Source organism: Bombus vancouverensis, chromosome 6 (assembly GCF_051014615.1).
Source record: "Bombus vancouverensis nearcticus chromosome 6, iyBomVanc1_principal, whole genome shotgun sequence".
In the NCBI taxonomy this organism is placed as follows: domain Eukaryota; kingdom Metazoa; phylum Arthropoda; class Insecta; order Hymenoptera; family Apidae; genus Bombus; species Bombus vancouverensis.
In genome coordinates this window covers 12,328,269-12,350,122 of record NC_134916.1, presented here as the reverse complement: position 1 = coordinate 12,350,122, position 21,854 = coordinate 12,328,269, and the positions used below count along the sequence as shown (strand labels likewise).

Below are 21,854 nucleotides of genomic sequence, written 5' to 3'. Positions count from 1 at the left end.
CACCGTAAATTTCACGCATGCGCCTCACAATGCAAATAATCTTAAACAGCGTTTCCATTCAACAATCGTGATACTTTACATGGAAACAAGTCCGATTATTTCGATAAATTATTGGAGATTATCAAATTAATTAATTGCTTTAACATCACATTATACATTAATATTGTATATGTATGTGAATTTTATTGAAATAAAAGATATTTCAATTCATTCCCTGATTATAAATAATATCCTACTAATTGAAATAAAGTTACAGCGATTTAATTTGTATACGTCATTTATTAAGAACTTTCGCTAACAGCTTTTACAAGTTGTCACCACGTCTATACAATTCATCGATCTAAAGATCATGTTTACTATAATATAATAACCCTATCTTGTGTATAATAAACATTTCGTTCTATTATTTATACTCCAATGCCTGCAATGGTAAAACATGTCAGTTGTGCCAATCATAAAATGTCCACATAAAATAAGAATGATTAAGTTCTCTAAGTAAAATACGCAGTCTGTATAAAATATAAGAAGCATTTTACGTAAATGCTAAATATGTTTTCGGTCACTTATTTAACTAGAAGTATTTGGATTATTTCCAAAATTTTCTTGTTTCTTTGCAATCTTAATTTCCGAAAATTGCTGACCTAAGATTTTCATCACTTCAGCATGTTTTATGTTACGTTCTTTTTTTACAGAATTATAGTTTTCTTTAACATAAAGCGCAAACGCCGAAAGTTCTCTTTTCGGAGTTTGCATTTGTACAGTCCCAGATTTTGTTGTTTTGTTTAATAATAATTCGAATTTTCCATAGCAATGACCACATCGTTTTTTTTCGATATCCAAAGATTTGGAATGTCTACCAATACTGTAATAAAATTCAAAATAATTCAAACATATATATATATATCTTCGAAACTTATAATTAGATAAGTTATGTATGTATATGTTATTAATCTTATACAATGCATTTTACCTGTATCCACAGCCTACACATTTATATGTAAATTTTGTTTTAATTTCGTAGTCATGACACCTTCTTATCGGAGGTAGTTCAGGAAATACTTTCATAGCTTTATTGGCCCTATAAAGTAATTAATTAAATTAATATTTTAGTGAATGTGTGAATAATTAATTATTATAATATACCATTTTGTCCAAAATGGACCATGTCCATCAGAAACCCCATTTATCAACCATGCAGCTGCATGACACATTTCATGAATTAAGGTATCTCTAAGTCTGTCTGGAGTATCTAAAATCTATGTATGAAAATTTATTTAATTAATACATATCTCAGAAATTTCTTAAAAACCATATAATCATACCTTTGTTGCCAAAACTATTCGTGAAGATCTTACAATACCACCAAGTGTTCTCACTGATTTTTTGTTATAACAAAAACCAGCAGTTCCTCTCATACGAACATTCCACTCCATTGACATGTCCTTTGGTAACTCATTATCAAATACTTTTTCATTATATAATTTATACAAATAATTGCACAAATCTTCTTTGTTATTTTTATAATCTAATCTGTATTTCTTAGCATCTGGATGTACATTAGCAAGAGAAACACTTTGAGCCAAAGATGCCAGGAAGCTGGTACATCTTTCATACTTTGAATTATCAGAAGTTAATTTACTTTGAGTGTTTAATTTAAATAATTGCTGTCTAGCTTTAGTAGAAGCTATAAAAATATTTTCCATATTAGATACATCAGACATAACATATTATGTAAATAACGTGAATATACGTTACTTTTCTTAATTGTAGATTTTGGTGGTACATCGTCACCAGGATCAAATTCACTAGTGCTCGAGCCTTCACTTTCATCATTACTAAATGACAATTTTCTTCTTCTTATGTTAAATATTTGATTATCATTGTGTATATTACCTTCATCTTCAGTATCTGAATCACATATTGCAAGAACTCTAAAAATAAAATGTTACAGTTATAAAAATTTCATTTTTTATAGATATTTACTCTAAAAATATAATTGTTTATTACCGCCGTGCAATTGCTGGAGCTGTCAGTTTTGATTGTGTACTATTTTTTGATACCCTTGGATTCGTCAATGCAGTATAGTACAAACTTTCACATCCACTTTCTGATGATGTTTCATCTTTAATAAAGTTATCTCTCCTCTTCGTATTTTTCCGCACATTCTTTTTTGTTGATGAATTTCGTAATTTCAAATCGTTTAGAGCTATTGAATTAAAATTAATTAGAAGTGCCTTTTTATCCATCTTTTTAAAATAAACATAAAATTTAGTTTCATAAAAAGTATAGTATAATTACTTACATGCATTAAAATCGTCATCTGAATCTGGTATGTAAAATCTTTCCCTCTTTGTAATCTTTCTGTAACAGTTGATATTTATAAATATTAATTAGTAGATTATTATTAATTAATTATATATTATGATACTATATTTTTTACTATAACACTTGCAAAGTACCTATCAGTTTGAACTGCTCTATTTTTTGTTTTAATTATTTGTTTACGTGGTTCAGAGTTCGGAAACAATACATCAGCTTTATTGCGCCAAGATTTGCCATATAATTTATCTAATATATCTGCACAATCCATGATATCTATGTTTTGTGGTACATTCATTGTAGAATTCGTTGGAGTTGACACATTATTATCAATATGACTTTTTTTTAATGTAGGTAGCTCAAGATCATTATGTTTTGTTCTTTGGACAAATTCATTTATTGTATTCTGATGTGGTACTGTATGGTAAGATGCTTTATTATAATCTGGATTTGTAGTTTTACTTTCTCTTACAGGAAACTGATGTATCCTTCCTCTATTATTTGGAGTTTCATAATTCATCTCTAATCTTTCCAGACTACTATTACCAGAACTTATATCATTTGTATTAGTAAGAGGCACAATACCAGGTGAACTATCACTTTGGGAATCACTTTGTGAATTAGCCATGAGCCATTGTGAAATCTGTTTTTTTTTCCTCTCTGATAGTTCAGTGTATGTTGGCCCTTGATTTTCTTTTGCACATGTTTTACTCAAAAATTTACTAACATGGGTTTTATAAGGATTTGTTAGATTCACCTGAGAGCCTTGAATAATATCAGTCTCAGAATCTATTGTATCTTCATCGATAACTATATTGTTTGCTTTTAACTTATTTTTTGGTGAAATAGCTGGATGTACGACATTGTCATCTATCTCTTTATCCAGCGAAACATTTTTCTCTTTTCTAATTTTTGGTGATTCATATATTAATCGTGAAGATTTTATATTTTTTAGAATATTTTTAGCATCTTCTCGTGAAAGTTTCTTCTTAAAATCAATGCAGTTCCTATTCGTAGCAGATGTAGTTTTAAATGATCGATCAATACTACCAGTATTCTTAGAATTATTAACATCATTATTAATAGTATCCCTATGAGATTTGACATTTGTATCTGCCATGCTTTTAACAATGTTTTCTGTAGTAGAACTGACATAAGTGCTACTAGTTTTATTAGAAGATATAGAAGGTATATCTTCTTTGATATACTCAGTACTGGAAGATTCATCAGATGTATATAATATCTCATTGTCTTTTGCAATATCTTTTCTTTCTTTGTAATTACTAACAAACTGCAATTTTTCATTTATCTTGCATGCTTTGAAATACTTTTTACCTGTAGTCTCTGAAGACTCAGAATCTGAAGAATCTAGAATATAAATCTTATTGTCTGTTGGAATATGTTTATTTGATGCAACTTTTGATGTAGAAGCATACTTAGAAACAGAACAAGTTGAATTAGAGCTAGAATCACTTATTACTATTATATCTTCATCGTCATTTACTTCTTGAGAATGAGATATAGTAGAATCTTGTGACAACTTCAAATAAAAGTTTTGTGAGCTACAAAGAGATTCTTCCATTTCTTTATCAGGTTGTAGTTTCATATTATCATATCTAATATATTTTTTATTCTGTTTTTTTCAAATTCTGCGTCATAAGATATTCCATCCCCTATTAAAATTAATACATGGGCTTATAAGAAGTATCACATTAAGAAATATATTTAACGTTTAAACATTACAAAATATGTTTACTCACCATAATTAGTTATGCTTTGTTAACAAATAATCTTAAAATAATATTCCAGACTCCAGTAGATATTTTACTATCGTTTCATATTTCATTTAAAATACACCCATATATAAATGAAGGGCACGTGTGTAAACAAAAACAAGTACAATACAAAACAATAAAATCATCACACGCACATGACGAAAGTAAGAAAATGTTATATTAAAACAGTTACATTAAAACTTGTATTACATCATAATGTAGGGAATCACGTTGCATTTTTGTATAAATTATGTTATAATAACTTTGAAAGTCAAACTTATAAGTCCAGTGACCAGTACTATTCGAACGAGACCGTTAAAATTTGGAATCAGTATATGCAGCTAGTTACATTAAAAAAGAACTAGAAAGTTACTGGGATCTATATTGATAACATTACACTGTCGATAAATTATTATGTGAGATAATTTGTATATAATATAATCACTTTTTACTCTATATTATGATTTATTTACTTGTCTATTTTTCTAAAGAAAATGTTATATTCTTATAATGTCAGTTTCTTCCAAATTTAACAGATCGAAAATTGCAAAAATTTTTACATGATTATTACAATTATCAATCAATAGAAAATCTATCTTCCGTGATATATGAAATTACTTATTCGAACGTTCCAACAAAAATAAAGAAATACACGTTTTTCTCCTTAATGATTCATGAACCTTACACGAAGAACAGCGACGTTTCTCAAACCGTTAACCAAAACGAAAGAAAAATACAATACCAAGGAAAATCTTTGGAATAGAAATGGAAATGTATTAAGCACCTATAACAAACAACTAATACGAACATAAAATAATGAAAATTAAACTTTTCCTATTGTTGTCGCACGTTCGCGGGGAGACACGATCTCGAAGAAGCGCGCCAACGGGAGTCGTAAATTCCCGTTACGATTTGCTAATCGACGCCGCGAATCGTTCTCTTATTTCTTTTGGGATAATAAGGGTAGTTAAGTGAAAGATAACGCTGTTGCTAACAGGTTATTATATATTTTCACAAACCAACATCTTCGGTGTAACACAAAATGAATATTTGCTATGAGATGACTACGAATGAGTGCGACCTGAGTCTCTAGACGGATTATCGCGTATACTGATGGATTTGTCGACTCACTGTATTCGAATTGTTGACTGCTTGACGAGATGCTTGATTGAGACTGACTGATCTTCGGGTGTAAACCCGGTCGAAGGATGTTGACTGTTCGAAGGATGTAAAATCAGCGATGTTCGTAGACGATGCTGTGGCGGAGGAAAGCTAAGGATGGATGTGTCTAGCGCACGGGACCATCGGATTTGTTCGTGACGATTTTGGCTAAGAGAGTGAGGGAAGTAGTCTTCGTTGTTAATTGGTTAAACGAAGGGTCTTAACCGCCCTCGAGAGAAAGTGGTTAGTGGGAGGAAAGTTGCATCGTACGTGAGAAAAACTAACTTTCCCTTATCAAGTCGTAGTAGACAAAGGTCTTTAGAAATGCTTCGGAAACAGACGTTTGTTTGGTTTGAAGATACTTGAGACTATTGAGGGTACGCAGTGAGTATCCGAAGACATCCGGTTGCCATCTTGCCCGCGGACATCAGGAGAGCCAGTCTGGATCCAAGATCAGTTCAAGTCAGTCTTCACAAAACATCAGCTTAAGTCAGTCGTCACCAAGGATCCACTCAAGTCAGTCGAATACAGTCAGTCGACACAACACATTATACGCGACAACACGAACAGAGTCTCAGATCGTACTCATTCGTAGTCAGTTTATATCAACCATTCACTTGTATTACACCGAAGTTGTTGGATTGTGCAAATATATAATACCTGTTAACAGCAGCGTTATATTCAAGTTAACTATCCTTATTATCCCACAAGAAATAAGGGATCGAACGATTCGTGGCGTCGATTAGTCAATCGTAACGGGAATTTACGACTCCCGTTGGCGCGCTTCCTCGAGATCGCGTCTCCCCACGAACGTGCGAATTTACAGTTAGTAAGTAGACTTATTTACAAAATTGTAGCTAAATAGCGATTGATTTCTATGCAGTGTATGACGTTTATCGATTCAAAAACCATACTAATGGTGTACTTGTTACAATCAGAGGTACAATCAAATAGTATAGAGATCTTGTTGAAAATGGAGTGATCCATAATCATAATTTATCATAGCCGTTTGAAATTCCTCTTTGAGTACTTTAACAATTTTACGTTTGTTTCTCCTCATTATGGCGTGTTATATTCGAAACTTATTGACAATCGTTCATTATATCAAAGATAGGAATCGAATACAGTGAGTAAAATTAAACTTGATTAGATTTTAATCGAAGTTGGAAAGTGTTGCTTCTAACTTTTGTAAATAGATATCGCGAAATTCACTACAAGTTTTAAGTTTCAACAATTTCAAAAGAAATAATTAATTTGACTGCCCGGTATCGAAGAAAATTTGTTAAAGGAAAGGGGATCAATACCTTCGATAAGTATTAATAACTACTAAGGAAAGTTGATTGAATTGACTCTCATTAACATGTAATAATATGGTTGCATTAATTGAAGGTGAACAGTGAAAACCATCTTTTGTAGGAACGAAAGATTAAAATTCATCAATAAATACAGTCATATATACATGTTTTGTACTTCAGATTTTACACAAATTCGTTTCTTTATTTTTGGTATTCGATTATACAAAATTTCAATGTCGCCAAACGTATCGTTAAATATTTTTCCAAGATTTTCATCAAGATAAAATTTCTTCTTGATGTTCGACTGTAAACCTCTCTGATCCTGGAAATGTTAACAATGAAGTTGCGAAAACTTTTAAACTTGGCGATCCGTTCGACCGTATATTTTCCATCCTTGTGACGAAAAGATACCGATGAAGATCTTTTTCGTTAGTTCGCTCGAAAAGACTTTCCATGTTTTGCATGGTAAAAAGCTCTTGGGATTTTTGAAGTAAGGATAAGGGAAGCAAGTTCCATTTTAGACGATAGATAAGTGAATACAATCGATTTTTTTTCTAAGTGCCGGCTACAATCTAATGGGATGTTTACACGTGTAACAGATTCACAGTGAATGCATTGATAATGTTACGTTCCATGGTTTGGAAAAAAGCTGCTATTGATCCTGTATATTTGTCTGTACGTGACAGCACAAAAGTCTAACAAAATACCGAGGGTCACCAAAAGCCATATCAATATCATGTTAGAAATGGAATACAATCCGCAGCATTTTTCGACATAGTATTTTTAGATAACGTAATTGTATTCTACGTGTGTACAATTTAATAACTTGTCTATAGTTTTGTCCTCTTGAAGCCCTCTTTTTATCGTTTGGAAATTATCTCCCGCCTATAAATTTCAACTGTTCGTATCAACGATTCTTAAGCTGGAATATCAATTTTTATTCCAGTCTCGCTATGGTAAATATTTGATATATGGTAAATATTTAAGCTACATTTGGTCGACCACACTTACCTTGCACTCGATCAATCTTCCTTAAACGTTCCCACACGAATTTCAAAGTACTTTTCAATATCTTCAATCGATCCTAGCAAATACGTAAATTCCGATTTTCCGTTACTTGCTAATGTACAAAGATGCGGGAAATTCGTAACACGTGAGCCATTTTCCTTGACAAGATAAGCCAGGGATTAATACTTTGGAAGGATGATCTTAAAGGGTTACAACGAACGAAGCTTGCGCGATAATATCACAAAGTTCTTAACTTTTTTTGTTTGAAATTATCATTGACTTTTCTGTGCGCTATTCCTTAAATATATACCGTTCTGTCAAAATACGATGATCAGATGTGCGTTTCATTCGAGGGAGTCTCATCTTCGTCAGACACTTGATATTTGAGACGTCTATTTTTCGCGTGTATTAGGATCGATGATCTTTTTGTCTGTTGCAAATATCGCGAAGCACCGATTTCGTTAGTGTTTTTGTCTGCTGTCAAAAAATAGTTCGCAGGTACGTTATTCGTTCGCTTTTCATCCTCTCCATCGTCTGCCTGTAATTGAGCTGCCTCGTGCGACTTGTTTTCCACAGGATCCGAAGCGCTGTACCTACACATATGCCGGGAACAACAATTTCTGGGAGCGTGAATTGGTTTACGAAGTTTTACGGTGTAAAGCGTAATCGTAGTTCGTACGACAAACAATTCACCAAGCACAAAAATGGGTGCAAAATTAACGACGAGCAAGGGAGATGCTTTTAACAAACATTAATCAAATTTGACTTACATCCCATGTCGTTGGCTATTTACGCTTCTTTCTCGAAACACCTGAGATGCTTGACTAGGCCTGACACCACAAATTGTACTGGAATCTCTCATGCTACTCAGGCCAACTCTGCTAATGGATGGATTGCTAGGGGAGCATCGACATGTTTCCTTAAAAGCATTCCGATATTTCGCGCTCATCACATTATACAGGATGGGATTGATGGTGGTGCTGAAGTAGTAAAGGCAACCAGTGAGCGGGTACACCCACTGGTTTATGTCATCATACGTCGAATCTTCGTACACGTATAACAATCGTTGAATGTGAAATGGCGCCCAACAGATGAAAAATGTGATCACTACGGCACCTGTAGAACCAAGTCGAAGCACGATTTCTATCCACCTTGATGTTTACTGATACTACCTGATACCTCTTTCTCCTTCTCTTTTCCTCTTCCCAATATAATAACTATAAATAAATATTAATACCTTACAACGAACCGTGAAAGATGCAGCAATGTTTATAAATGAAGATCACCGGCCAAAAATCTAAGTGCATTCTTGTTGGTTTCCTAATTTTAATGTCGCTTTATGAACGAGCGAAAGGATTGTAATATAATGGAATCGAGAGTGAAAACAACCTGTTAGGTTTAAAGATTAAAGCTATTAAAATCTATTAAACAAAGATTAAACTCTATCAAAACTAGCTCATAAGTTAACGAAAGCTCGTGGAAGTTAAAGGCATATATTTTAGTATCTTCAACGTTTTAATATGATGACGAGAAATATTTTGAAAATTTTTAAGTGAATAGAAAAACACACGTTTAACTGTAAAACCAGTTAAAAAGCAATTTTGATAACATGGGATTCATCGAAAGTCTATAAAACTGTTCCTCTATAAAAAAAGAAAAAAGAAATGAGAAATATGTTTTATCGTGTTCTTCTCCGTGTATTCTTCAAATGAATTAAATAGAAAGATCAGGAAGGGAGTAAATAAACGAGGTAATGAAATTTTCAACTACGTTACAACTCGCAAGAATGTTAGCACTTTCAACCTTTGTAACGTGTTATCGACAAGGTGAAAATTGTCTCGTGGTATGATGATCTCGCGTTGTCGAGAAACTTTGACATCCACGTCGGCTTCCTCATCAATCTCTGAACACGTTCCTTGATAGGATATCATCTATACGGAATAATGGCTGTCTTCATAGGTAAATCAGTTCGTTCTATATATTTACACGTGCGACAAAGGTATACGAAGTTGATTAACGTATTTACGAGGGGCGTATTAACATTTCGTAGGAACAAAGGACGGGATGATGTTTATTTAAAATAGAACATTTACTCAGCATCCGTGTGATGGTTTTCCGTGACTGGGCTTGTTTGGTTTCACCATGAACGTATCCCTCGACGTTTTGCGCGAGGGTATCACTTTGTATTCGCAACCCTATCCTCACGTAAAGCACCGCGATAAACACCATGGGTATGAGAAAGAAGAAGATACAACTAAGCTGGTAAAGAGGGAAATTTGGCATGTTTTCCTTCAGCATCGCGCAAATCGCGGATTCTTCCGAGTTTCGTTTCGAGTCTGGAAATCAAAACCAAGCGATATTTTCAACGAGAGAAAGTGACCATTTAAAAGAAGAATAAAAAGAAAGAACAAAATTTCGCTTATTTAATTACTCGTATCAGCAAATTCGTATGGAAAATGAACGATACGAAAATTAATGAAACGCGCACAAAATACATATATACGTCGAAAAGTGCTTTTGACTCGAATTTCTTGCTCTCATTTGCTCGATTGACATTTCCGATTTTCCAAACCGTTCATCAGTTTATTGATTACATTTTCGGTTCATGAACGCATGAATACAGTTTACAGAGTGTACGTTGAGCAAATATCTATCCTGACATCGTATCTATAATATATGGTAAAATTGCGTTAATACGATTTGTAATTCAAATGTAAAATCGATACCTTTTCAAATATCTACTTGTTTAAATCTTTAAAGCACTCCTAGAAAATGCTGAAACTTCTGCTAGCAACTTTACGAGCGGTATAGTAAAGCTTGCGAAAGCCACAAAGAATACAGAATAACAAATAGCTTTGCAAGAACTCACTTTGTGGGTACTCAACGTAATCTATATCAATATAAGCAGCGAATGGTATAGCAAAAATCAAAGCTATCAACCATGCACCAAATATAGATCGTATAGAACGCTTCAGACCACTTCCATAATGACGAAGAGGATGATAAATTGCCAAATATCTTTCTACTGAGAATGCCATTATAGTTAGTACCGACACGTAAGAGGACCTTTAAAAAGAAAATTCTTGTAGTTGCTTTAAAACAAGATTTTTTTGCGTCATCTCGTATAACGTTCAAAGTATGTTATTCTTTGACTGGTGCTACGTCGACTCACGTTTCGGAGACGTACGCTCTCAGTTTACATATGCCTAGTCCCCATTGCCATGGATATTGTTGCCAAAATACGCTCAATTCGAAGGGTAAACCTGAAAATCAATTGGAAAATTCGTGCTTACCCTCGTACTGTAATTGTTTTCATAGGGATTCGTGCTTTTCTTTGATTACACGCTCCGTTTCCGAAATTGCCATGTTGCAAAATAAAGATAAAATCGTGCTCGTGAAGTAAATATCCTTTATATCGAGTTTATTCGTTCAATTTCCTTTCATGATCGACCTATTTACGAATAATTGAATGTTTCACAACTTAAGAACACGGGATGCTACGAACTGCTGATTCAATAATGCAAGAGTAAAAGCAAGAGAGAATGCGATAATTTAAATGAAAAACATTTTCCAATAAAGTCTATTCCTTTTTCCTTCACGATTTCATCCATGAAATTCCTTTCCGAAATACGTTAGTTTGTACAATTGCAATGATTCGAATTCAATTACCGCTTTAGTTCGGTGAATAAAAAAAAAGAGAGAGAAGAAAATACAAAATTATAAAACAATGACATCGGACGAAAATCAAAGATCAGTGAACATAAATTAATTGTAAGGCTACTTGCGATGCAAACTAATTTATTCAGGGGAATCGCGATTCAGCACCAGATACAAATGAAATCGTAACGAACAACGAATGGAATCGTAAGTGGAACCTTTAATCACAGCAAGGAACATCGAACAACCCATTAACCGACAATTAACGTCTAATACGTGACCATTTTGCAAATATCGTCTCGCAACCGGCAATACTACATAAAACTCTTGTTAAATAGACTTTCTAATTTATACTGTGCACTGGCAAAGACATTGTAGATCAGAGATTCCGACGAATAAAGAATTTTTAACTACATAATTTTCTCGAAGTACTAATTATTTCTATTTTCTTATTTTTAATACAATTCTAGTAAATAACAAATGTGATCAAATGTCAATAAAATGTAACTGCAAGTATAGGGATTGAATAGTATATCAAGTATAAATGTATATTACATAGATACATATACTTCTTATCTTACGTTACATATATCAGTTTCCATTTCCACCGGAAACATAATTCTTCGTCAATGAATCACATATGTCTCGACTAGTTATGAATTAATCACAACTAATGGATTCGATAAGTTATCTACACGTGGGTCGAACTGCAACGGCACGACTATCGTAAAGCAATTAAAAGCAGACAATTTCTAATCTTTTTAATACCATGTTAAAATACTTCTCAATCGTAAAATTATACGCAATTTGTATGTCCAATTAAGTTTCTAATTAAAGTATCATTTCGTCCGAATATTTCTTTAAACTAATTCGCTTTGATTCGATTTGCAGTTATCGCAAATTATATTCGATTATATTTACAAATCAGCATTAACTGCGACGAATAAAGTATACAAAAAATATAGAAAAAACAACGAGTAACGAACATTTCTTAAACTTACCCAATATCAAAAACAGCAGATCGGATACCGCCAAATTGAACAAGTAATAATTCGTCGGTGTCTGCATGGTCGGATTCCTCCATATAACGATGCAAGTGATCACATTGCCAACAAATCCGGTTACGAAGATGATAACGTACGTAAGGGTAACAGGCACGACCAACGTTAAAGATAAATACTTGGGACCGCGTATTTTTTCCAAGTATTCCAATTCGTCGCTAATGTTCTCGTAAAACGAATATTTATCCGACACATCCATCGTTCACGAATCTTAATCACCGTTTGCGACAGAAATAAATCACTCTGCCCTCTGTTCCCTTTTAAGTCACGCAACAATAATCGTTCTCCCTCACTTCGAAAACAATTAATAGTCTTCCCATAAATGTCAGATATTTGCTTCATAGAAATCCCTTCGGTATTCGTCGGCAAAGAACAAATTCATCTGTTGCTCGAATCTCGACAGTTCCAGCCGAAATCAATGACGTGTGGAAAACAGTAATAACGCTGGTGCCTCCCTCCCCCCATGCGAGGGATGATCTTAAAAGCGCACCGTTCGCCAGATCGTGAACAAGTGACGTCTCTCGAGTTGCTCACCTTTGCACCACGCGCCCATCTACTACGCACCCAACCCTCCACTTTAACCCCCGCAAACCAGTCCGCATCGTAACTCGACCAATAAAATCACGCGCATCTCGCCAAATCAACGATTCAAAATATTTAACGACAATTTTATCGTTCTGATTACCGAGAGAAATTTCTGCTCGCGCATACGCATATTTCACGAGTTGTAACACCTGCAAAAACTTTCTTCTCCCCTAGACGCGTCTTGATATTTTCGCAAATAGGACCAGGAGGGCATAGCATAAAACGAGATTTAATGCCGTGATAAATTGAACTACGCGACAACACGATAAACGGTTGCGCGATTTAACGCGAGAAATGAAGTTCTTCCGAATGTTTCGCTCTATCCGCTTCGTCTGTTCGGTATAATTCGATATACTCTCAACATTTAGCCGCTCAATCGTTCCACGTCAGAAGTTAGAGCAAATAAAAACGATATAACGCTGTCGTTCAAAGACGTTGTATAGTTCCGATGTTGTTTGATATTATTAGAGGAAAATTCCCAGTTGTACGTAACCTCGTTAGGGGCTTTAATGTCATCGTTATTAAAATCCTGTACTTGGATAGTTAGGGATGATATTAAATCGCGTTAAAACGTGTAATTACTGTCGACTTGTACGAGTACGAAAACAATACGAGTACCGGAGGATGCGTATTTTTGGCATCCGCTAAAATTATTGCTTATCTAGTTCAGCGGTGGGAAACACTACTACTCTACGGCATCAAAGAGTGGCTATATTTATTTCAATTCTTATTGTATGAAGTACAAATATTTTTCATACAATTTAATTTCGACAAATTATTGATGTTCCCGCGTGTGTGAGTGACAATTTTTGTTTCCAAGAATTTGCTTTCTCATTCTACCAATCTTGCTTCGCGCCTTTAGAATTTTCATTTTACCTCGCAAGCGTTCACGAATCTTTTCCCGTCTTATTGTCCTCAAGTATTCGTCTCTGACTGTGATTTACATACATTTGCACATTCTTCCGGGAAGTATGACGGAATGCCGCAATTAGTGTTTTTTTATATCTTCTGGGTTCGATAGCTGGATTTATCGGTATCGCGAAACAAAAAATGAATCACGTATTTCTTTGATTTATAAGTTAAGGATTCTCGAAATAAATATCGCTTGTTGTTATCGCTATCAAGACGAGCAATCTCAATTGCTTGTTTCGGAAGATGTATCTGACGGAAATGGCAGAGTAAGAAAGCTTCTTCATATCCGAAACGTACTTCTTGTATTTGCGGAGTGCACGAGTCGAGGATTAATATCAACGTGCCAAGAATAAAAATGTAGAAGGAGAACTGAAAAATATACGATATCAGTATGATATATAGATGGATTGCTAGATGATTACACGATCTGAAAAAAATTTTTTTAATGCGCCAATTTGACTTTTAATAAAAATATAAGAAATCAAAAATATAGTATCGTTAAATACAGTGGATGAACGTGGACAAAAACGGAAACTTAGTACACGTAGCGAGTTCCTATTTTCTTTACATCACGTACATATATTTCACATTTTACCTTTAACGTCTTCTTACCGTGTACCGAGATAATAGCGTTACGTTTCCACGTTTTTGTCCTTATTCAGTTTTTAGATGATAAACAGTGGATTAGAAAACGTTGCGTCTGAAAAGAAAAGAGGAAAATCAATAAAATCGCGTGCACTGCAGAATATGAATGAAATCTAACGGTATTACCATCGCTTAAGAAAACAATGTTACCCATTGCAATGATTTCTGGCCCATTAGTTGTGTGAAAACTGTCCAAAACACGCACTGATACACCGAATACAAGCATTCAACTATCACGAAACTGATCAATTCTGTCACACAATACAAATATTCTAACAAGACGCGCGTTGCCATTTTTACGTTCTTAAAATATTCTTTCTAACATTATCTGGCAATAGTGGAATATAATAAACGAATACGAAAGCTTTTATTCAGGTTACACCATTCATATTGACAACTTGAACAGAGAAATTGCTGACGCATTCTTTTGTTCAGCTACAAAATTCTATACTTGAGAAATATCTTAACTCAAACCGTAATGTTTTTCGAAAGTGTATTATTCTATATCCTCTCTGTTCTTTCTTTCTGCACTTAGCTTTCTTTCTATCATGTATCTAACTATTATTCCTTTATTTTATCAGAATAATAGGGATCTCCTTACGCTATATCATAAACGAGACAGACTTAATGATGTAAACTATTTTAATTAGAATGTCACCTTAAAATCAGATACACCTGAATTTTTCTGTCCTCCAACAATTTCGTTTTAAACAAGCTGTTTTATATTTCAAATGTCTTCTGAATAGAAGTTTAAAAAGATAGTTTCAAGAAATTGCTTTTGTAAAATTTATTTGGTGAGGAGACTTTTCTATTCTACTTTCCAGTTCTCCAATTCTTCCTTCTCTTTTCCTTCATAACAGAAGAATGGAATGTATATTACATAACGCAGCAAACTGACAGCAGTCCACTATAACAATAACTTTTCGTTACTTCAGCACGCTACAATTTTTTATACAACAAAAATTAATATATTCTTTACACGAAAAATATGTTATTTTCCTGCTTTGTTGAGAATTGGACTGATTTGGCTATCAGGTACAGAATTATTTTCTAGATCAATTTAATCGAGAATATTATTGGATATATTACTTTTCGAATCACCTCGTGGATATAGAATTTTATTACCAGAGTCAATAACAAGCTCGAATCAAGTTAATTCAATTACGTAACGAGATGACCAAAAGTTTTGTTACTCCAACAACTATTTTCTGTTCCTGCAAATACGGAATTTTATTTAATAAAACACGAACGCTAGTTTTTTGTGATCATAAGTAAACTCGAAGAGCAGATATCTTACAATTACGAAACTTTGATTTTCGACTACCGACAAACTTTACACAGTTACAGATGTAAGCTTATCACATTTCCTTCGTCCATGTTCATTAAAAGTTCGAACTTGGTGTCAATCAATTCGAAACTTTAGGAAGTAATTAGAACTCGTTCCTTGATGAAACAATTCTTGGACAAGTTTTATCAGAAACTTATTATTTTTAAATATTCATATACTGTGATATACTAATACATTATTTCATAATATATTTTCCATATATTTTATTTATTCAATTATTCTCCACATTCAGCTTCTTCTCTATTTTTAATTCCGTGTTGAATAATTTTGTGGCGCATCAAAATATTTGTTGGATGTATAAATACGATCTCCAGAAATCATATTTAATTGTATTTATTTTATTCATTTCCTTTCGACGCGCGAATTCTGATTTGCATTAAATTATAAATAGTAATGAGATAAAAGGAAATAAACTGAAATAAGATAAAGTAAATTGTCCTGCATTGTTAGTGCGAGATTTTAAGAGGAATTTTCCTTCGTTGTTAAGAAAAAGATTTTCAAGATGCAAAATGTATCTAATAAAAAAATTGGATACCCAATGAAGTAATAAAGTACCCAATAGAAAGCTTTAAAAGATTCTAAACAGTTTCTTATATCAACCGTATTTAAAATAGTTTCATTAAAAGGATTCGAACCTTTGATAAAGAGAATTAATAGCGTCCTGACATTCCTTGTCACAAGATACCGTTCTTTGCCGGAGTTTTCTAGACTGACAAAAGTATGTACTCGCCTTTCTCGCATGATTTTTACTCTTTTGTACGTGCTATTATAAAATAAATGTCACTCGGTAAACAGTGCTTATTTATATTTGACTTACGTACATTACGATTTTCGCAATTAACCGCTAGAACTTTTAAGTACATAATCCTTAAGTACAATTGAGTAAAAATGAATTTAAAAACGCAACAATACAATACAGTCAGAAAATAAATAAGATAAGCAATAACGATACAACAAGCTTAAAACTATTATGTACAATAATTTTAACGGCTAACAATGTACAACTTAAATTACAAAACGCTACTGGTTGTAGACCCAGACTTATTCTCTTCTGTGTTACGAGCAGGATCTCTTTCATTTCTTTCTTCCTGCTGTCCGGAGTGCATTCGATTGAGAAGGGGCTTCGACGTGAAATCTTCCTTTGTGAGCATGTGTGATTTACGAGCGATATTATCGTTTATATTTCCATCTCTATTCACGCCTTCTCGACTTGTAGTAAATCGAAACATCTCCTTCGCTTGACTAATAGTATATCTAAACAAAAATTACAATGATATCGGACGTGGCGTTAAAGTAAAAAAGCATTGCCACTTTGAAATTCCCACTTTTTATAAAACTATGTTAAACATGCTACCTCACTGAACACTTGAAACTTGAGCTTCGCGCTTTTCCGCTCGAATTACTATTGCATATTTGAGACTCTCTGGTAGTCCAACTTCTCCTGCCTGTCATTCTCGTTTTGCAGCAGATGGTTTCTTTGAACGCTTTCCTATACCTCATACTCATCAAATTGTATAAAATTGGATTCACGGTTGTGCTGAAGTAATAGAGGCATCCGCTTAAGATATACAGACACTCGTTCAAGTCTGGATAGTAGTCAGATTCTTGCGCGTAGATATAAAGCAATCGTTGAGCATGAAACGGTGCCCAACAAATGAAAAATAAAATAACCACCGCAGCTAAAACAGCGATTACAGGTTACAAATCTGACGAAAATAAAAGTATTATGTAAAAAATTGAAGATAAAAGACGTCTTACTTAACATTCTGATCACGGATTTTCGAGACTGAGTTTGCCTCGAGTCTCCATGAATAGCGCCCTGCATCACAGAGTTTAAAGTATGATTTGTACTGTTTCTGATTTTTAAACCCATTCTGGTATACACCACCAAAATGACTAGCATTGGTATCAAGAAAAATATAATACTGCTCAACTCATAGAGAGGGAAATTAGGCATATATGGCAGCAACATTCCGCAAACCGCGGAATTAGCCGAGTAATTCCCGGAATCTAAATAATTATACATTTTCGTTACTTCCTTTATATACATGTATATATAGCGGTTCGGAGAAACGCGATGAAATCTTTTAATTAACCTCGTGGATATTCGACTAAGTTGACTTTCGTGTAGATTGCAAACGGTATGGCAGAAACCAACGCAATCGACCACGCGGCTAAAATGAAACGTATTGGTCTTTTGAGGCCACTTATTGTATAAACGCGGAGCGGGTGACAAATCGCCAAATATCTTTCCATGGAAAAGGCTACTATCGTAAGAACCGATACGTAGGAAGATCTATTAAGCAGAAAATAAATTTTAGAGAGAAATTTATATAATATAATTGTTTGTAATTGACTAAAAAATAGATTGCTTACACTTCCGATACGTATGCCCTGATTTTGCAAAGACTAACTCCTAGAACCCATGGATATTGTTGCCAAAAGAGGCTCAGCTCATTAGGTAATCCTGAAAATGATCGAACACAGCACGATAACGATCGAAGAACAAGTAAATAATAATCGATCGATCGAGATATTTTATTTCACCGTAACAATTGAAAGACACAAGAGTCTCTGTGATGCATAAACTCATTTTCTCGAAAGTAGATTTACGACTGCCTTAAACCCAGATGGCAATGTTTCATGACGATGTTAATGAGATGCGAAATTGTATCTCTCGTGTTAAACCAACTTCAATATTTATTACACCGTCTGAGAAACTATTTCTATTTGCTTCAACCTTTTAGACGTCGAATTGCGTATTAATGCAGAGATACAATTATCTAGTGACGACTTATTTCCTAATAAACGCTCACAATGGAGAACAAAGGGGACCGAAACGTTGAAAATGAATCATTTAATAAAATATGATTACTCTGAGTTCAAACGAACGTCATCTAGAAAACGCTAATTAGAAGCAATATCTATGCAGTCACACTTGGTATTTCACAAAATCAATATCAGATACCGATCATGCTGAATGTGCGTAAGCATTGAACGTCTTATCATAATTTTTTTAATCACTGATTTTCATCGCTATTGCGAACAGCATACCTATCGATAAGAATTCGACATTTTTCTATCTTTCCAACGATACATACAGAAAACAGTTCTTTTTCGCAGCGTAGGAGATACAACAAAAGTATGGTTGTATATTTTGACGTCATTATCAAGTTTAGCAGAATACACGGAACTTAAAAAGGTAAGATTTTTATCAGAAGTTAATCGGTATATTGACGTCTACGATTTTCAGCGTAGAGACCTCTTCATTTCTGCCATTGTATCCTTATTTCGGAAAAAAAAGGATTCTTACGGAAAGTTTCTCATACGATGAGATTGAAAACTCAACGTGTCTACAGTCAATAGCTACACCTCGATAGTCAAATTTCATTCTAATTATGTATATGATATTGTTATCGTCGTCTCGTTATCTTGATCTTAAATTTCAGTTATTCGAGTGACGAACATCCAGGTTAATTTCGTAAACGCGATGCAAAATATAAATGATCGTATAAAGCGTTATGCTTGTTCCTATCATCTTAAATCTGTTAATTCTACGATGACTTTGACACCACCGGTGCACGCACGTCCACAACTTTTATCCTGAAAAATTCGCGCTATGACGCAAATATAAACGACGTTACGATCAACAAACAACCAACCGAGCAGATAACAATCTCTCGTGTACACATTAGAGGAAGATTAATTTAAAGCCTTTATCATCGACTTAAGAAACAATGGTAAAACAGTCTGAATTTAAACGCGTCGTTCGTAGATAAATTTCTCGATACAGTCCTTTTTGCCTTCCTTTTTTCCGTTAATCGCTCATATATCGGCAATACGCTCGAACATAAATTCGCTAAATCAAACAATCATATATTATATCTATATAACTATCATACATATAAACTAAATTAAATATCGTTTCTGTCCACACGTTTCTCTGTATATTGACATCGACCTACTTTTATCAAGCATCGATATATAAAAATATTAGCAATTCCAATAGAAATGCTATTTCCACTTAATAACTTAATCGAGTATACGTTATTTCAGAGATCAGACATAAATCTAATACGGTTATAGATTCTCTTCGTGTCGATTAAAAGCAAATCGATATACCTATACAGGGGGTTGCGTGTATTCGTCCACGCTTATCTTTATTAAACGTCTATCGAACTTCATTATCTTCATGTTCCTTCATAAATTGTTTTTACGAACGGGGAGAATGAGAATTGACGTGACCCGGACGAAGCAACAAAACGTATCGATACAGGCAAACGTAAACGCCACTCACCCAACACAAGTAGAATAAGGTCAGATATGGCCAGACTGAACAAGTAGTAGTTGGTGGCCGTATGCATCGAAGGATTTCTTATAATTACGATACACGTCGTGACGTTCCCAAAAATACCAGTCACAAAAATTGTCACGTACGCTATCGTTAATGGTATCACCATCTTCAGAGGCAGATACTTAGGTCCAAGTACCGTGGCCAAATATTCGTCTTCCGTTAAGTTCTTCAAATCCAAATCCTTCCAAAAGTCGTGAATATCGTTTGTATCGTTCTTCGACGTTTCCATGATGATTTTTAAGGTGGGCAAGTAAATTTTCTTCCTCTGTTCCCGAAGAATATGTTTCGCGAAAGAAGTCGTACTTCGATCGCTGAATATTTCAAACGAAACCTGCGTGTTCTTGAAGAAACACGTTTAGAATTTGACACGTTTCATTTAGTTTGATTTAGTTTAAAAATGTATTACGCGTGATCGTAGAAATGATCACCGGTAAACAAAACATTCTGCTACGAGGCTCGATAATTCGATGTCGAGTCAACAAACCACGATCGGTCGATCATTAGTAGGTCATCAGCTTAAGACAAGTTGAAGACAGTTCAATAATTTTATCGAAATTGTTGTCCCACGAAATTGTTTCACTTCGAATAATAAAATATCGTAGACTTGTTTCAAATATTCACTCCGTCTAAACTTAATCGTAGACATTCAACTTGTCATTTCAATGAAAATTTGATTCGGTGTAAGTTTGGTCGACCGTTTCTCGTTAATGAACCACCACATATTTCCATTCTTTTTCATCCACATACAAATCTTCTCAAAAACAAACATACACGATTCACGTACCGAACAACGAAGAAACACGTTATTATTTATCGTTACTAATTATCATCGCTAGAACAATTCCACAAAATATTATAATTTCTCCTGATAATACAGGTTATATTTATATTTTGTTTATATTTATGTCTATAATTTGTCGGTAATGCTCGTAAAATATATAGCTACAAAAAAGATGAAGAAAGAAATGCAAGAAAGAAATTGGAAACCATGTGCACGGTGAGGAGCAAGAAAGAGATATGTGTTTTGAGCGCGTAACTTGCTATCATTAACACAAATGATCAAAATAAATGGTCGAAATGAAGCGGAGGACGGTAAATCAACCAATCGTCGCTGTCGACAGCAGACTACTGTACAGCGTGACTGAACTCAACATTCTTAACGATACCGTTGAACACCTTTCGTCCCAACAATCTCATCTCTCCTGATTTTGCGATAAGAAAGTCGTTCTAACGTTCCATTCTATTCTATTAAGATTTTCAGTGCATTCAATCGCGCTTGTAGCTGTACCTTATTGATATATTTTGTGTCTAATCACACAGTGTAAATGTAACTTTTATTAAATCGAAAAAAATTTCTTTTTCCTTTTATTTGGCAAAATGATCTAACAATTGTTTGCAAATGTTTTACTGAGATTGATGACAGATTCGAATAACGTATAATAGATCCGATTTTTTAACAGATAAGTTTACTCTTAACATTGTAGCGTGTCATATGAAACAAAGAATAAGGAGGATTAAGCTTGAAAGATGTTGATGTATAAGCATGTTCCTGTATGTACAAAAATTCATAAGAAATGCATATTTATTGTATCATATGCATATATGTATCGTATTATCTCGAATATGTATGATCATGAGTCATTAGTAGGAAAAGAATCTCCAATTTACGGAGAAGTAGTCAGATACGACGCATTTTGCGATCTATAAAATTTACAAGAGCAGTAAAAAAAGATA

General features: G+C 33.9%; 3 protein-coding genes across 3 annotated transcripts; all 3 read right to left on the bottom strand.

The window, feature by feature from the left end:
• Positions 1-268: 268 nt before the first annotated feature.
• Positions 269-3,989, bottom strand: LOC117155731 (uncharacterized). Its single transcript, XM_033332011.2, is given in 9 exon segments — positions 269-862; positions 971-1,078; positions 1,144-1,256; positions 1,323-1,684; positions 1,756-1,931; positions 2,008-2,206; positions 2,303-2,361; positions 2,460-3,961; positions 3,963-3,989. Coding segments are annotated over 9 exon segments (2,841 nt in total). The 3' UTR covers positions 269-567.
• Positions 3,990-6,543: 2,554 nt separating this feature from the next.
• Positions 6,544-12,828, bottom strand: LOC117155592 (neuropeptides capa receptor). The gene is made up of 7 exons (XM_076619356.1): positions 12,217-12,828; positions 10,731-10,821; positions 10,428-10,624; positions 9,652-9,894; positions 8,329-8,674; positions 7,562-8,151; positions 6,544-7,435 (listed from the first exon to the last, which is right to left on the bottom strand). The coding sequence occupies exons 1-6, from the start codon at positions 12,473-12,475 to the stop codon at positions 7,890-7,892; spliced, it is 1,398 nt and encodes a 465-aa protein (XP_076475471.1). The 5' UTR covers positions 12,476-12,828; the 3' UTR covers positions 6,544-7,435; positions 7,562-7,889.
• A 3,721-nt stretch (positions 12,829-16,549) lies between these two features.
• LOC117155590 (neuropeptides capa receptor) lies at positions 16,550-21,323 on the bottom strand. Its single transcript, XM_033331718.2, has 6 exons — positions 20,064-21,323; positions 18,143-18,233; positions 17,863-18,062; positions 17,525-17,776; positions 17,121-17,445; positions 16,550-17,020 (listed from the first exon to the last, which is right to left on the bottom strand). Exons 1-6 carry the CDS (start codon positions 20,347-20,349, stop codon positions 16,777-16,779), a joined length of 1,398 nt encoding a protein of 465 aa, XP_033187609.1. The 5' UTR covers positions 20,350-21,323; the 3' UTR covers positions 16,550-16,776.
• Between the last annotated feature and the right edge of the window lie 531 nt (positions 21,324-21,854).

What these genes read in the sequence shown, in the direction of transcription:
- LOC117155590 (XM_033331718.2), bottom strand. Translation starts at nt 20,349, where the DNA reads ATGGAAACGTCGAAGAACGATACAAACGATATTCACGACTTTTGGAAG. An exon ending in CTTAGTCGAATATCCACGAG is followed by an intron (nt 17,777 to 17,862) that starts GTTAATTAAAAG and finishes ATAATTATTTAG; the next exon opens with ATTCCGGGAATTACTCGGCT. An exon ending in AGTTTCAAGTGTTCAGTGAG is followed by an intron (nt 17,021 to 17,120) that starts GTAGCATGTTTA and finishes ATTTTTGTTTAG; the next exon opens with ATATACTATTAGTCAAGCGA.
- LOC117155592 (XM_076619356.1), bottom strand. Translation starts at nt 12,475, where the DNA reads ATGGATGTGTCGGATAAATATTCGTTTTACGAGAACATTAGCGACGAA. An exon ending in AGAGCGTACGTCTCCGAAAC is followed by an intron (nt 10,625 to 10,730) that starts GTGAGTCGACGT and finishes TTCTTTTTAAAG; the next exon opens with GTCCTCTTACGTGTCGGTAC. An exon ending in TTACGTTGAGTACCCACAAA is followed by an intron (nt 9,895 to 10,427) that starts GTGAGTTCTTGC and finishes TTTGATTTCCAG; the next exon opens with ACTCGAAACGAAACTCGGAA.